Source organism: Pituophis catenifer, unplaced genomic scaffold, assembly GCF_029215685.1.
Source record: "Pituophis catenifer annectens isolate HBS135680 unplaced genomic scaffold, rPitCat1.0.hap2 SCAF_12, whole genome shotgun sequence".
Taxonomy (NCBI): domain Eukaryota; kingdom Metazoa; phylum Chordata; class Lepidosauria; order Squamata; family Colubridae; genus Pituophis; species Pituophis catenifer.
In genome coordinates, this window is record NW_027256892.1 from 16,824,485 (window position 1) to 16,841,970 (window position 17,486).

Below are 17,486 nucleotides of genomic sequence, written 5' to 3' on the forward strand. Positions count from 1 at the left end.
TCTTATCGTATCTTGTTTTCTGGGCTGGTTATCAACCTTTCCCGGACTTTGTTTATTCTTGGTACGTTATAACTTTGATAAGGACTGTTGGTGTGTGTCACAATCCTTGGGAATCCGGAGCTGGGGCAGAACACATGTGTCCAAGTTATAGTAATTTCACCAAGGAAAAAAACCCCATCAAGTTCTGACCCAAGAGACTAAAGAGCTGAAATAATGAATATAATTCTTTGAGGACATTGTAATAACAGTGTAATTGAAGGAATATGGCAGGTTATTAATCATTGACTTTATCCTTCTGTTAATTCTGATTTTTTTTTTTTTTTGACTGCTGCTGTGCCTCCTTCTGACCTTGAGGTTGAAATGAGAGAACCAGGAAAGCGAGCCATTTCCGCAGCTAAACTTTTTACCATCCCTAGGATGGTACAGATAAAATTGCTCTTTTGAAAACATTTTATAAAATGAATTCAAGCTATAAGCAAAGTGCAGGTGGTTAACAACTCGGCCGGTATTGTTGGAATCAATTCTAACTTATCTCATCGTGCCAGACTTCATGCAGGCATGGCTTGATTCACAAATCTTCAGCTGCTCAGCCCCCACATTCAGTAATTTTAACAGAACCTTCAAGACGTCAGCAAGGTTAGATAAATGTGTTGTTGCAAAGCACTCATAAGATCAGCCACTGTAGAATACAGAAATCAAGCCATATATGTGATCTTTGTGTGTCTTTCAATTAGGTCCCTTTCTCTCAATGAGTCATACCATTTTTATTTTTTTTTGGTACTCTTTTCCCAGCCTTGTATATAAAAAATATACTGTATAGCCATCTGATCTGATGTGTTTTAATTCCCATTTTGTAAGAGTCACTTTCAAACACACAAAACAGAAATGAACTAAGATTCCTATCTAAAAACAAGACTAATATGTGTTGGAGCCAGATCATAACTGAGTTTTGAACAAGGTGGATTTGATTTAAATCAAGTCGATTTAAATCATGATTTAAATCACTAGTAAAAAGGCTTGATTTAAATTAACTCAATTTAAATCATAATTTTTAAAGAGCAACTGTCATCTCTGTCCCGCAGCGGCTCCTCCTCTGACCCGCTGTTGACTCACCAACAGTCCCAGTCACTTTAATGGGACGGCTGGTGATGGGGCAGTGACACAACACGGTGAGGGACATGGCAGGCAGCAGGTGAGTGGATGCCCGCTAACAGGTGTTGCCATGATGGATCTGAAATGACAGGTGTTCTTTAATATTATATTTATAAGCTGGTTAGAAGGTTTCACTTTCATTTTTACTGCTTGCCCTTCATCCTCACACTTAGAGCCTGGTGGTACAGATGCATTTCTCTTCAAACAATCATAGAGTTTGTAGTGTACGTATATTTGCAAAACAATGGGATAAAGGAATATTCCTGAACTTTGTTTTATGATTTATCTCATGGTTACTATGAAATTGTGTGAATGCATCAAGGCAGTGCATGTTATCTCACCTTGCAGAGCTTGGATTCATTGAATGAGTTTACCAAAAATGTAAATATTGCAGAATATACAGCCTCATGCTGCAAAATAAAGCTCCATTTCATGCTGAATAAACTAAATTCTTAATGTATCTTAAATAGAAAATTATCTTTAGATAGATTTTTACTCCAAAAGCATTTTATTAAAATAAATTTGATAAAAATAAAAAAAAATCCGATTTAAATTTTTAAAAAATGTGCATTTTTTAATATATATATTTTTAAAAAATCATTGATTTTTATCCACTCTGGTTTTGAACAAGTATATAATATGGCCATCTCCTTTGCATCAAATATTTCACACATTGGCAGCATATTTTGGAGGAATTCTAAAAGGCTTCTGGACCGACCTGCCTTATAACACTAAGAAACAAGCTTTAGCAAGGCTATTGTTTAAAAAGCCTCAGTCTACTCCACACCGAATGGCCTTTTATACCAGCATCATATTCAAAAAATTTTATTAATTAATTAATTTATTTATTTATTTATTTATTTAAAATTTTATACCACCCTTCTCCCAAAGAACTCAGGGCAGTGTACAGCCATACTAAAACAACATATACCCATAAAATTTAAAAACAATTTAGCTGCCTAACGATAAGATCCACCACTGAATTTAAGAAAGTTACAGAACTTTTTTTTTTTTTAATGAAATGCCAGTTTTGCATGAGCTGTCAGAATATGTCAGTGACGAGTCTCATTTGAGAGGAAAATAAAAGCCTACTGCAAACATGATCTTATTTTTAGGAAGCCGGGTGATGGGAAATTTGACAGCTGCAGGAGCCAGGTCTTAATTATCATACATACAACTCCTCAGTTCATTACATTGTTTGTTTTTTTTAAAAAAAATCAACTCTAAGATGATTTCCAGCACCAGTATTTCATTTAAAAGGCATCATATCTCCATTTGAAAAGGATATCCAGGTTCCAACACTCCTCTGTGATGATATTTATCAACTGGGTGAGTTTTCTAGAGGTAAAAGAGAACTAGAATATCATAGCATCTGAAAGACTAACAAGACTAGGAGGTGCTCTTTTGGATGAGAACTTCACTGCGTATATGAAGGCTTGGTATACACAGTATATTAAATCTAAATTAACAAAACACAATGCTGCATTCTTGTGAAGAATTGTTGTGAAGGTTGTGAAGCCCCTCCTCAAGAAGCCTTCCCTGGACCCGGCTATATTATCAAATTATCGCCCAGTCTCCAATCTTCGCTTTGTTGCGAAGGTTGTTGAGAGTGTGGTGGCGCGACAACTACCCCGATACCTGGATGAAGTTGTCTATCTGGATCCGTTCCAGTCGGGCTTCAGGTCACGATACAGCACGGAAACGGCATTGGTCGCATTGGTGGATGATCTCTGGAGGGCTCGGGACAGAGGTTGCTCCTCTATCCTGGTCCTATTAGATCTCTCAGCGGCTTTTGATACCATCAACCATGGTATCTTACTGCACCGGCTGGAGGGGTTAGGAATAGGGGGCACCATGCTTCGGTGGTTCTCCTCCTTCCTCTCTGACCGTTCGCAGTTTGTGTTGGCAGGGGGGCAGAGGTCGACCTCGAGGCACCTTATTTGTGGGGTGCCGCAAGGGTCAGTCCTCTCACCCCTTCTGTTCAACATTTATGTAAAACCGCTAGGCGAGATCATCCGTGGTTTTGGGGTGAGTGTTCATCAGTATGCTGATGACACACAGCTATACATCTCCACCCCAGACCACCCCAATGATGCCCTTGCTGTGATGTCCCATTGCCTGGAGGCCGTGCGGATCTGGATGGGGAGAAACAAGCTCAGACTCAACCCCTCCAAGACCGAGTGGCTGTGGCTTCCGGCGTCCCGGTATAGTCAGCTGGTACCATCACTGACAATAGGGGATGAGATCTTGCTCCCCACAGAGAAGGCCCGCAACTTGGGTGTCCTCCTGGATTCACGGCTATCTTTAGAAGATCATTTGACGGCCGTGGCCAGGGGTGCCTTTTATCAGGTTCGCCTGATCTGCCAGTTGCGTCCCTTTCTGGATCGGGATGCCTTGCGCACGGTCACTCATGCCCTAGTTACCTCCCGTATGGACAACTGTAATGCTCTCTACATGGGGCTCCCCTTGAAAAGCACCCGGAGGCTCCAACTGGTCCAGAATGTAGCCGCGCGGGTGATTATGGGCGCAGCTCGTTACGCCCATGTAACACCTCTCCTACGCGAGCTGCACTGGCTCCCAGTGGTCTTCCGGGTGCGATTCAAGGTGTTAGTTATCACCTTTAAAACGCTCCATGGCTTAGGACCTGGGTACCTACGAGACCGTCTTTTGCCACCAATAGCCTCCCACCGACCAGTTCGTTCTCACAGGGAGGGACTACTCAGAGTACCGTCAGTCAAATTATGCCGACTGGCGACTCCCAGAGGGAGGGCCTTCTCTGTGAGGGCTCCAACCCTTTGGAATGAACTGCCCCCGGAGATACGGAATATCCCTGATCTCCGTGCTTTCCACCGTGCCCTCAAGACCCTGATGTTTCAACAGGCGGGGCTAAACATATGAACATGTGAATGATTTTTTTTTTAAATGTTATCTAATTCTGGGTTTTATTTAATTTTTTTTTTTTTAATTTGATTTATATGCCACCCTTCTCTGGAGACTCAGGGCGGCTTACAATGTGCTCAGCAATAGCCTTCATCCTTTTGAATATTTATACAAAGTCAGCTTATTGCCCCCACAACTGGGTCCTCATTTAACCTATCTTGGAAAGGATGGAAGGCTGAGTCGACCTTGAGCCTTGGCGAGATTCGAACCTGCAGTAATTGCAGGCAGCTGGTCTTAATAACAGCTTAATAACAGGGTGCCTTAGACCACTGTACTACCAAGGCTCTTGATTGATTAAACTAAGTAATAATTTTAATTAGCAATTTTATGATGTTTGTGTGTCTATATTTTTCTTGACTGTACACCGCCTTGAGTCCTACGGGAGAAAGGCGGTATAGAAATATAATAAATAAATAAATAAATAAATAAATAAATAAATAAATAAATAAATAAATAAATAAATAAATTCTTGCTGTGTTACAGGTAAGGGTCAGGGTTGGGATTCCACCAGTTCAGAGCAGTTCGGGCAAACCGGATGTTAATTTTAATCTGGTTTGCCAAACCGGTTGTTCCAAGGACTGGCTGACCCCGCCCACCCTGCCCCGCCCCTTCCAGGAGTTTCCACGCGGCCCGTTTTGGATGCCAGATAAGTGCAGGAGGCGTGCGGAGGGCGAAAAACGGGCCTACCGGAAGTCTGGAAACAGGCCTGTTTCTGGGCTCTGGAAGGCCTCCGGAGCCCAGGGGAGGGCAGAAATGAGCCTGTTACAGGGGCTTTCCTGGAGCCTGGAGAGGACGAAAAATGGGCCTACCGGAAGTACTGGAAGTTTCCGGCCTCTGGAGGGTCTCTGGAGCCCGGGAAAGGCCGTTTTGCCCTCCTGGAGGGTCCAGGAAAGCCTCCAGAGCCTGGGGACGGTGAAAACACCCCCCCACGCTGTGTTGCAGGAGGCTGCGTAGGCCATGCCCCCATGGCCACACCCACCCAACAACCAGGCAGCGAACTGGTTACTGAAATGTTTCAATCCCACCCCTGGTAAGGGTCCAGATAATTTGCAGGATCACCTGTCTCTCATCATTTCTGTTCGTCCCACCAAACCTGACCCAGGCAGGACCCCAAAGATGTGCCTTCTCTCTCTCTCAGTGCCTGACTTATAAAGCAAGTTTCCCTGAAATCTAGATGACTCCAATCTTTTGCTTTCCACAAACCCTTACAAACCTGGCTGTTCTCCCAAGCCACGGATCAAAATATTCAGCAAGTTGGTTTGTGCGATGATTTCTATCAATGGTGGAATTCATTTTTTTTTTCTACCAGTTCTGTGGGCGTGGTGTGGCTTGGTGGGCGTGGCTTGGTGGGCATGGCAGGGAAACGATACTGCAAAATCTCCATTCCCACCCCACTCTGGGGCCAGCCAGAGGTGGTATTTGCCGGTTCTCTGAACTACTCAAAATTTCCACTACCAGTTCTCCAGAACCTGTGAGAACCTGCCAGAACCTGCTGAATAGCACCCCTGATTTCTATGTCTGGAGGTGTTCTGAATCAGACCTCAGTAGAATGGTATTATACTGGCAATTGCTGCTTCTTCTTTTTTTAAAAGAAGAATTATTTTTGCTACTGTTAGATCAGTGTTGCTCAACCTTGGAAGCTTGAAGATGGGTGGACTTCAACTCTGCTGGCTGGGGGATTCTGGGAGTTGAAGTCCACCCATCTTCAAGCTACCAAGGTTGAGAAACACTGTGTTAGATTATATGCCACCAGGAATCACACGTTGAAATCTTGCACATGAATAAAGAAATGTTTAATGTTATGACCTGACATACTAAGACAACGGTTAAATTCTCCCCATATACTGAACTAACCAACCTTATTTTAGCTTCGCTCTCCATGAATGAACCCCAGGTAGATTGTAATTCTCACTTGGCAGGTGACTTATGGGATGAAAACAAATAAAAGTAGAATAAAAGTAAATGGGGAAAATATCTGATTCATCAACAGAAATTCTGATTGAAAATCAAAGTGAAATGAATAAGGGCTTTCTACACTGATGTTAGTAGAGCAAATCAGAACTGGTCGCCAGCAAATTTAACTAAATATAAAACAAACAATGAATGCAGAAAAAAATAAAAGATAATCAAGGTTTGTTTCAAGGTGTCTACAATGAACAGTCCACTGCCTCCAACCTGACCAAACAAGCATAACAACTTCTATAGTGGTGGAACTTTGTCTACCCATACAGATACACCTTCTGCTCACCTGCAAAGCATCCCATTCTCCCCTACACTGAAGTCTTATGAGATATTTTAGTCTGAGACTCAGTGACAGTCTGAAAGTCATTTGATGGCCACAACTGCGGAACAGTTTAATTGGCAAGAAAACATCTGCTGGCTCCTTCCCATTACCTATCGTCCAACCATGATTTGTTTACCAGGTAACCACTGAACGGATTTTCACATCAGGCTGCCTTTTGCAAAGTACAACAGAGCAGAAGAGCAAGTTGATAGATAGCCTATAATTTTGCTGTGGCGGAAAGGACTTCCGCAATTCGACACCTTTCACAATGACCCATCCCACATTCAGAATTTAAATATGCTCATTTTGATAGTTTCACTACAAACACCTGTCTTAACTATTTTTGGGGGGAAAAAACACTGCTTGAATAAGTATCCCATTCTCCTTTACTTATACAAATGGCAACTTAAAATACTCAGAATTAGTCAGCATTGGTTAATATAACACAACCTAACAGAAGTGTTGGGCTCAAGTGCCTTCATGCTCAGCCATCTAGAGCAGTGACAGTTAACCTTTTTGAGTTTGAGTGCCAAAACCGGAGCGCATGTCGGAGTGCCAGAACCTGGAAGAGAACAGCTGGCTGATGCACATGCGCGTGGCAGCCAGCTGCTCTCATGGGTTCCATTGCGTGCATGCACACCGGACAGCTGATCTCTTCAGGGTTCCGTCAGCTGGTCTTTGCACAAAGACCAGCTATCCAGCACGCATTCGTGCAACGGAACCTGGAAGAGCAGTTGGCGATGGCACACGTGCCCACAGAGAGGGCTGTGTGTGCCACCTCTGGCACACATGCATAGGTTTGCCATCACAGATCTAGAGGCAGTAGGTTGGGAACATCTGGTTTAAAATGTAGGGTTACTCCTTCACTGAAAAACCTATCATATATTCCAGATTTATGGTATTCAATTTAAGGAAAAACGGCAGATTTCAAGCTAGAAGAAACAAAAAAGACTTGGGAGTAATGTTCACTAAACTAATATTAGTAGATTTGATCAATCAAACACCAAAGTTGCTATTTCTGGGAAAACCAAGTATTTCCACCAAAAGAAAAGTAATATTGCATTTAATGCACATCATTAAAAAAAGCAACAACAAGCAAATCATTTTTGGTACTTTCTATTAATGACAAACCAACACATCTTTGAAATAGTATAAAATGTGTATTCAATATAATCTTCCTAAGGAAGAAAACACTGTTATTCCACCACCACGTCTGCAAAATCAGTCCCCAGTATTGCACAAACAAAAATAACAAAGTAATTCAGAAGACCAAAATTGCAATGAAGATCTAGTAGTTCAATTACTAAAGCTTCTGTATTCAAATAGGAAAACCAAAAAAATGTATTTAACAGCCATTCAATTATCAACCAGAAAAACAAGCAGAACAGCTTCATAACACTAGGAAAAGATCTGAACAGAAGATGTTCAGCTATTAAACCAATTAATAGTTAACTCACTATGAAAAACTGCCATCTCCCTGGGGTTCCCTCTAATGATCACTGAATAACAAAAGCAAATAAAAGGCATCAGCATCGTAAGAAAAAAGTCAAGCTTGACACTTGGCAAATGTATGGACATAATCATACAATTTTCTTGGCAATAACAGGAAGTACTTTACAGTGTCTTCCTCCCAATTATCTCTACAAGCCTGGTGAAGCTTTGGTCTTTCATAGGAACATGGTGGCTCAGTGACTAAGACGCTGAGCTTGTCGATCGAAAAATCAGCAGTTCAGCGGTTCGAATCCCTAGTGCTGCATAACGGGGTGAGCTCCCGTGACTTGTCCCAGCTTCTGCCAACCTAGCAGTTCGAAAGCACGTAAAAAATGCAAGCAGAAAAATAGGGACCACCTTTGATGGGAAGGTAACAGCGTTCCGTGCACCTTTGGTGTTTAGTCATGCCAGCCACATGACCACGGAAATGTCTTTGGACAGCATTGGCTCTTTGGCTTTGAAACAGAGGTGAGCACCGCCCCCTAGAGTCAGGAACAACTAGCACATACAGTTGCAAGAAAAAGTATGTGAACTCCTTGGGATTACGTGGAGTTTTGCATGAATTGGTCATAAAATGTGCTCTGAACTTCATCTAAGTCACAACAATAGAAAAACACAGTCTGCTTAAAATAATATTACACAAACATTAGATGTTGCCATGGTTTAATTGAACATAACATGTAAACATTCACAGTGCAGGGAGGAAAAAGTATGTGAGCCCCTAGCGTAATGACTTCTCCAAGAGCTAATTGGAGCCAGGAGTGAGCCAACCTTGACTCCAATCAGTGTGATGATATTGGATGTGTTGCTGACAGCTGTCCTGCCTTTTAAAAACACACACCTGTTTTGGGTTTACTGGTTTCAAGAAGCACTATCTGATGTGAACCATGCCTCGCAGAAAAGAGCTCTCAGAAGACCTACGATCAAGAATTGCTGACTTGCATGAAGCTGGAAAGGGTTACAAAAGTATCTCCAAAAGCCTTGATGTTCATGTGTCCACGGTAAGACAGACTGTCTACAAATGGAGAAAGTTTAGCACTATTGCTACTCTCCCTAGGCGTGGTCGTCCTGTAAAAATGACTGCAAGAGCACAGCGCAGAATGCTTCATGAGGTAAAGAAGAATCCTAGAGTGTCAGCTAAAGACCTACAAAAATCTCTGGCACATGCTAACATTTTTGTTGACACATCTACAATAAGGAAAACATTAAACAAGAATGGAGTACATGGGAGGACACCACAGAGGAAGCCATTGCTGTCCAAAAAAAATATTGCAGCACGTTTGAAGTTTGCAAAAGAGCACCTGGATGTTCCACAGCACTACTGGCAAAATATACTGTGGACAGATGAAACCAAAATTGAGTTGTTTGGGAAGAACACACAACACTATGTGTGGAGAAAAAAAGGCACAGCACACCAACATCAAAGCCTCATCCCCACTGTAAAACATGGCGGAGGGAGCATCATGGTTTGGGGCTGCTTTGCTGCCTCAGGGCCTGGATGGATTGTTGTCATTGATGGGAAAATGAATTCCATAGTTTATCAAGACATTTTGCAGGAAAACATACGACCATCTGTCTGCCAACTGAAGCTCCGCAGAGGATGGGTGATGCAACAGGACAATGACCCAAAGCATACAAGTAATTCAACAAAAAAATGGCTTCAACAGCACAGAGGAGTGGCCCAGTCAGAGTCCTGACCTCAACCCGATTGAAATGCTGTGACATGACCTTAAGAGAGCGATTCACACCAGACATCCCAAGAATATTGCTACACTGAAACAGTTTTGTGAAGAGGAGTGGTCCAAAATTACTCCAGATCGTTGTGCAGGTCTGATCTGCAACTACAGGAAATGTTTGATTGAGGTTATTGCTGCCAAAGGAGGGTCAACCAGTTATTAAGTCCAAAGGTTCAGAGCACATTTTATGACCAATTCATGCAAAACTCCACGTAATCCCAAGGGGTTCACATACTTTTTCTTGCAACTGTATGTGTGAGGGGGAACCTTTACCTTTACTTTTATCCATGTACAAAAACAAGCCTAGACAAGATTAGCCAGAGAGATGCTCCTTAAGCAATCATCACAATAATGGTTGAGTGATATTCTGCATTGATAAGAGATAGTAAGCATACAAGTCTCCAACTAATATTCACATTACTCCAATTAGTCCACATTACTGCATAATTACAGCATTGTAATTTAAGCATTTTGAAAATTCTTCCTGCCCCACACCCAGACATAAAACTTATCATTTACAGATTTGAAATAGATAATGAGATCTATTCAATGAAAATATTTCTGCACTGAAAGGCTAGATGAGCCATTTTTTTTACATGGCATGCACTACTTCACAATATTATGGATGTCTTACATACACATACACAATATGAGTGCGCATACACACATATACACATAAATATACTTTCCTTGACCTATTTCACAAATCAGATAGATTGGAGAGAAAGGGATTATAAGAGAGTGAACAAGAACACAATGAGAGTACACTGGAGTGTTTGTGTAATGAACTCATGACTGTCAGGATTAACACACACTGCTTTCGATGTGTATTTTCCATTGTGTGCCTGCTTACTCTCTTGTAACCCCTTCCTCACCAATGAATGCAAATACAACATTAATTCCCTTCATGCCAATTATCACAGCATCAGAATGAATATTCCAAAGGGCAGGGGAGTGATTAGGAGGCAAAAAGCTGAAGGTGTGAAACTTATTACCACAGTCATGGCCACATGATTTCCTACTCAGTTTTGCTTAATGGAGGAGTTGTTGATCCCAACTGTGGTCACTAAGCAAGGACTACCTTAAATTCAAGTCGTCAGGATTTTCCAGGCTAGATTATTCCAATGCTAGTAATATATATGCTTGTAAAATTAATTTCCTCAAGGAGAGGGATCACATTTTGTGGATCATAGCTAAAGGGGAAATTAATGAAGCCTGAGAACCACTGCAGCATTATTAACAATAAATAATCACAAGCTATGCTATCTAAGATGATTTAATGGAACACACTCAGTAGGCACATCATCTTCCCCCTATATAGGGAGTGCATCCAAAAATGAAACATTTTATGATTTTCAGTTTATCAAGTAATGAAGGCATTTTTAAAAATTCTACGCATCTAAGGTCATTTAAGTAACTACAAGCAGAATGTACCCAGTAATATTGTTAATAATGCCTTACCATTGCATTGAGGGTCTCTTCCCAATCTGGTCTTTCACGGGGATGGATACTTCGCTGGAGTTCAGGCACAAAATCATCCTCTTCTGCATGTAAAGAGGACTTCATCATTCTTGAAGAAAAAGATGAACTCATAAATAAACTGAATCTTTTGAGTAAGTTAAACACTTTTAATAATTCTTAGTAATTCATAAGCCTTTACTGTTAGTCCCCAATATACCTTCTCAGGGCACAAATGCTTCTGTGGGCACCTTCCCAGGCCCATCAGCTCCCTGTTCCACCTGACTTTCCTATTTTTTTTTTTTAACCATTCCTTTAATTCCTTTAATTCCCAAGGAGCTGCTGATCCAGTTCTACAGAGGAATTATGGAGTCTGTCATCTGCACCTCTGTAACTGTCTGGTTTGGCTCTGCAACCCAACTGGACAGACACAGACTTCAGAGGATAATTAGATCTGCAGAAAAAACAATTGCTACCAACCTGCCTTCCATTGAGGACCTGTCTACTGCACAAGTCAAAAAGAAGGCTGTGAAAATATCTATAGACCCCTCGCATCCTGGACATAAACTGTTTCAACTCCTACCCTCAAAACGACACTATAGAGCACTGCACACCAGAACAACTAGACACAATAACAGTTTTTTCCCGAACGTCATCACTCTGCTAAACAAATAATTCCCTCAACACTGTCAAACTATTCACTAAGTCTGCATTACTATTACTATTAATCTTCTCATCGTTCCTATCACCCATCTCCTCCCACTTATGACTGCATGACTGTAACTTTGTTGTTTGTATCCTTACGATTTATACTGATTGCTTCCTAGTATGATTCGATTGCTTATTTGATGACTATCATTAAGTGTTGTACCTTATGATTCTTGACGAATGTATCTTTTCTTTTTATGTACACTTGAGAGAATATGCATCAAAGGCAAATTCCTTGTGTGTCCAATCACACTTGGCCAATAAAGAATTCTACCTACCATGTTTCCCCTAAAATAAGTCCTCTCCCGAAAATAAACTCTCCCCTGAAAATAAACCCTCCTCGAAAATATTTAAACACATGAGCAGCCGGTCCCCGCCATTTCCTCTGGTTAGGGTTAGGGAGACAGAGCTGGAAATCAGGTAAGACGGCAAGAGGAGCCCCATCTTGCTCCACACGCCCGAAAATAATAAGACCTCCCCGAAAATAAGGCCATGCGCTTATTTCATGGTTCAAAAAAATATAAGACAGGGTCTTATTTTCAGGGAAACACGGTATGTATTTTCTATCCTAAGTTAACAGCAAGCTGGCTTGCTAAAAATAAAAAAGGTTGGCCTTCCATTTCATCTTTGACGCATTGTAAGCCGCCCTGAGTCTCCGGAGAAGGGCGGCATATAAATCAAATTTAAAAAAAAAAAATCTTTATTTCCAATTATATTACTGAGTCCCAGAAGCAGTGGTGAAATGCTCCCAGTTCGGACCGGATCGCCTGATCCGGTAGCGATGGCGGCGGGTGGTTCAGAGAACCGGTAGCAAAAATCCCTGTACTCCCCCCCCCCCTCCCATGCCCAGCTGAGCCGCACACTTTTAAAAGCATTTTTTCTATAACCTCTTCCAACAAAAAAATGCTTTTAAGAGTAAAAAAAAGCCTCTGTTGATCGCGTGGCTCAGCTGGGATCGTCAGAGGCTTTTCAAAGCATATTTTTCTGCAACCTCTTGTCCGAAGAAGTGGTAAAAAAATTGCTTTGAAAAGTCTCTGACGATCCCAGCTGAGTTGTCTGATTGTCAGAGAGGCATTTTTTAAAAAGCCTCTCTGACGATCCCAGCTGAGTTGCCTGATCGGCAGAGGCTTTTCAAAGCATTAGAAAAAATACTTTGAAAAGTTAAAAAAGGGGGGGGATCACATGACCTTGGGACACAGAAACGGTCATAAAATCAGTTGCCAAGCATCTGAATTTTGATCACATGATCATGGGGATGTTACAAAGGTCATAAGTGTGAAAAACGGTCACAAGTCACTTTTTTCAGTGCTGTTGTAACTTTGAACGACCACTAAATGAACTGTTGTAAATTGAGGACTAGCTGTAACTATTTTATACCTGATATGTGTTCAATCCCTTTTAGCCTAGCTAGGTAGACCAGATAAGAAGCCTAACAAGGAGTACTTTACTAGCTATAACTTTACTGAAAGGGCTACATTAACAGAATCCTGCAACTTTGAACCTGTCCCTCCTTCCCTTCACCTTTACTCTCTCAAAAACTAGGAAGTGTCTCTTCTGAGAAGCTTCTGGAACCCTTCCTCCTTTGGGCTCAAATTTTATCTGATGATTGTCTAAACTGCAGCTCTTCCTCCTGTCTCCCAAAGTCAATCCCATCTGCCATTCCAACCACATCCAACTTTTCAAAATGCCAAATGTGCCTATCACTTAACAGAGATGGGGTGTTGTGGCCCGTCAGTGGCCAGTGCAGCTAGTAGGTGATTACAACAGCGAGAAGGCTGTTAGAGGCTGTTGCAGTGTGGTGCTGCGCCAGCAGCCTGTGCAGCTGGCACTCGAGTCGGACAATGAGGAGGCTAGAGAAGATGTGGTGCCAGGGGTGGGGATTCAGCCAGGGCCTTCAGAACCTCCAGAAGCTCCCTTAAGTGAAGAGGAAGACAAGGAGCCGCCTCTTCTCAATGCATGGGCGCACAGAGCTGCCAAAAGGCAGGAGTGGCTCCTCAGGAGGAAGTTTCCTCGAGAGTAAGGCTTGGGGCTAATTGGCCATTCCCTTACCCTATTTAAGGAGGAACGCCGACTGAAGCAATTTGCAGGGAACAATTCCGTTCACATACCTTCGTGTCTTGTCTTGCTTATCTTATCAGCTTCCTGCAAATTGCTTCTGGGCATTCTGCCAACCACAGTAAGCTTTCAGTATTATTCTTTGAATTCTTGGCGGCTGTTAATGCAGTTAATTAACAGCCGTTGTTGTAAAAAACTGGTTTATTTAGTAAACTAAGGTTTGAACGGACTTTGTGTGTGCTGGGTTCTTTGGGGTCTGTAGCTGGGGCAGAACATGTGGATTCTTATCCTTTATCTTATCTCTGTCGTCGTTTTTCCCCCTCTTGGGTGCATTTGGGAGAGTTATACATAGCTAAGCTCTAGCCAGTGGCCTAGCAATATTGATAGTATATCGATAGTATTCTATTTAGATAGGAATGGTGCGGTGTCCTAGAGGTGGAACTCTCGCCTCACAATCAGGAGGCTGTGAGTTCGATCCTAGATAGAGGCAGGTAGTTCTCTCTCTGGGCACAATGAGAATGTATCTGCTGAACAAAACTCCGCACTGGTGACAGGAAGGACATCCGGCCATTAAAACACTCTGTTAGCTCCATTCAGTTGCCCAGACTCCACCCCGCAAGGGATTATCATTAAAAAATGATGATGATGATGATGATGATGATGATGATGGTGATATAGATACCAATATTTTAGCACTTAGACTTATATAAAAGTATACATATATCTTTTCTATAATGTACACTATAATATAACGTATCTTTCTTTTTATGTACACTGAGAGCATATGTACCAATACAAATTCCTTGTGTGTCCAATCACACTTAGCCAATAAAAAATTATATTCTATTCATATATAAGACTTCTACTACATACACCACTTTCTGAGCGGTTTACAGAGTCGGCATTTTGCCCCCAACAATCTGGGCCCTCATTTTACCAACCTCGGGAGGATGGAAGGCTGAGTCAACCTGAAGCCTTGTCAGGACTGAAAACAAAGTACTTCAAATATTGCATCATTTCACTTGCTATTTAAGAATGGTTTTCCAAATAGATTTGCTAAAGAAGAGAAGTTGTTTCAGTAGCACTGAATAATTCATCTGTGATTAATCTAATTTAACCATGACATTATGCTAATTCGATCGTAATACTAGACCAGAAAGCTCTCAACTTGCCAGTAGTGGAACAACTAGGCTTTGTCCCATGTGAAATTATTCTGAAATTGCTATCTAAAACAGGACTCGTTGCTAATTTAATAATGTAAAAACCAGAGACATTTACCGACTTCAAAACCTGTTTTCAATTTATATTGTTGAATCTGAATTAATATGAGAGCATTGTGTTAAGGCAATCGGAAGGAGGAATTCTTGAAATAAGATATTAAAACCATTTTCTCATTTTCCTCCTCCTGATGTTTTTATCACTTTTCCCTTAGCTAATAATAATAATAATAATCCCAAAACAACTGGAGCATCATTTGAACACCATCGGCATTGACAAAATCACTCTCAGTCAATTGCAAAAGATAGCTTTACTTGGAATAGTTTACATTCCGCAACAATAACTTTTAACACCATCAAACATCGTCTGCCTATCCTGAGTTCCATTCTAGAAGTGAATAAAAATGCCAAATCCAATCTAAACATCAGGCTTACGGTGTGACCAATCATCATCATCATCATCATCATCATCATCATCATCATCATAGTAGTAGTAGTTGTATGCTGCCTGAGTCTCGGGGAACCTAGGTGATTCAAGACAAAGAAAGTACAATAAAATCAATAAGAGATAAAAATATTAAGGGGTTAGGATACCACCATTTGACAGTCTCATTATGGAGGGAGAATGGCTCTTGGGACAGGGCAAATTAAATTTTGTGCCACCTCATGGACAGAAGGAAACATGTACAGGAGGCAAAGTACACAAAATAATTGTTCAATTGTTTTATTTAATCCCCAAGAAGAAAAGGGGGTAGTTGTGGCCAGGGTGGATTTGATTGAAATCAAGTCAATTTAAATCATGATTTAAATCACTAGTAAAAAGACTTGATTTAAATTAACTCGATTTAAAATCATAATTTTCAAAGAGCAACTGTCATCTCTGTCCCGCAGCGGCTCCTCCTCTGACGCGCTGTTGACTCACCGATAGTCCCAATATTGCAGAATATACAGTCTCATGCTACATAACTAAGTTCCATTTCATGCTGAATAAGCTAAATTAATGTATCTTAAATAGAAAACTACCTTTAGATAGATTTTTACTTCAAAAGTATTTTTTTGAAATAAACTTGATAAAAGTAAAAAAAAATCCAATTTAAATTTTAAAAAATCTGATTTTTAAAAAAAAAAAAATCATCGATTTTTATCCACCCTGTTTATAGCCTCATATACCCTTCCATCTCAGCTACAATCCTATGCAGTAAAATTAAATGTATAGAGACAACTGTAACTCTTTGTTTAACATTTTAACTACTACACCACACTGCCCTCAATATAGGCAGTCCTCTACTTATGACTTATGACTCTAATGGAGCCTGGAATTTCTATCAGAAGTCACGATGGTCATAAATTGAGGCACCCCACACGACCAAACCTGATTCTACGAACTTTTCATGCAGCAGTCGTAAAATGAACCCCACAGTCAGAAAGCGAACACTGAGTAAATGTGTTGCTATGGGCAGGAATTTTTTGCTGGACTGGCCAGAAAGGCCAACTATCAGCAGAAAAGTTGTAAATTGGGGAAGGCTGCAACCAGCCATTGTGGTGACCATCAAAACTCTGGAATCTATTTTCAAGTAGCCTTTGAGGGCTCCGCTGTAACCTCGAGCGATCATTAAGCAAGCAGTCGTTATGCAAGGACTACCTGCAAAAGTAAGAGATAATCCACCTGTGGTCTTTATAAAAGCAAACAGGGGTTCTCGAGGTTATTTTTAAATAGAAAAAAAAATTTTTTTCCAGAAGATACAGAAGTGCGTCAGAGCCAGACAACTTGTCTTTCTAATCCCAAAACCATGCTCATTAATTCATGGAGAAAGATTAAAAGGACAACCCTACTGAACAATGCTCAATATTAATTATACCTCAAGTCTTTATGATGCAAGGCATGAAAGTTTTATAGTTTTATATTCCATTTAATCTTTATGGGGAAATGAGGTTATATTGCAGCAATAAATAAATAGCTTAGTTTTAGTTGACTACAAATCTTAGCTTGTATATAACCTAAGCTCAAACCACCTAATTTCCAGAGAAAAATTGTTATTAGCTATATACTTAGTTGCAATCCACTGCACCAAGTGCCCACCAGTGCAAAATTGACACCAATTTAGAAACTTATATTTCCCCTAAGCTACCTTCCCACGTAACACAATAAATAGATCTGTTCACTAAGAAGCTCTTATTTTTATCTGTGTATTTGATCCACAGCTGAAAATAAAAAAGAATGCAGTGATACAATACAAGGCAGTAGAATAAAAGAAGAAATTTAACATAGTTGAAAGACAAAAGTTAAAAAAGCATTAAAGGCTGTTTATCTTCTACGTAAGGCCTAAGTAGCTAGTCCATTCAAGCATGGGCATATTTCAAACCCGGTACTTTCAGCAATCCCAACTAAATAGAATTTACCAATGTTCTTGGAAATCTCAGTCAACAATCCACTAGCAAAAAGCA

At 40.9% G+C, this 17,486-nt stretch overlaps 1 protein-coding gene across 1 annotated transcript in view; it reads right to left on the reverse strand.

The window, feature by feature from the left end:
• Positions 1 to 11,169, reverse strand: part of ARHGAP32 (Rho GTPase activating protein 32) — a 130,381-nt gene extending 119,212 nt beyond the window's left edge. Inside the window, exon 1 of the mRNA XM_070952202.1 lies at positions 11,065 to 11,169. Within this exon, the coding sequence (XP_070808303.1) occupies positions 11,065 to 11,169 (105 nt within the window). The remainder of the gene's footprint in view (positions 1 to 11,064) is intronic.
• Between the last annotated feature and the right edge of the window lie 6,317 nt (positions 11,170 to 17,486).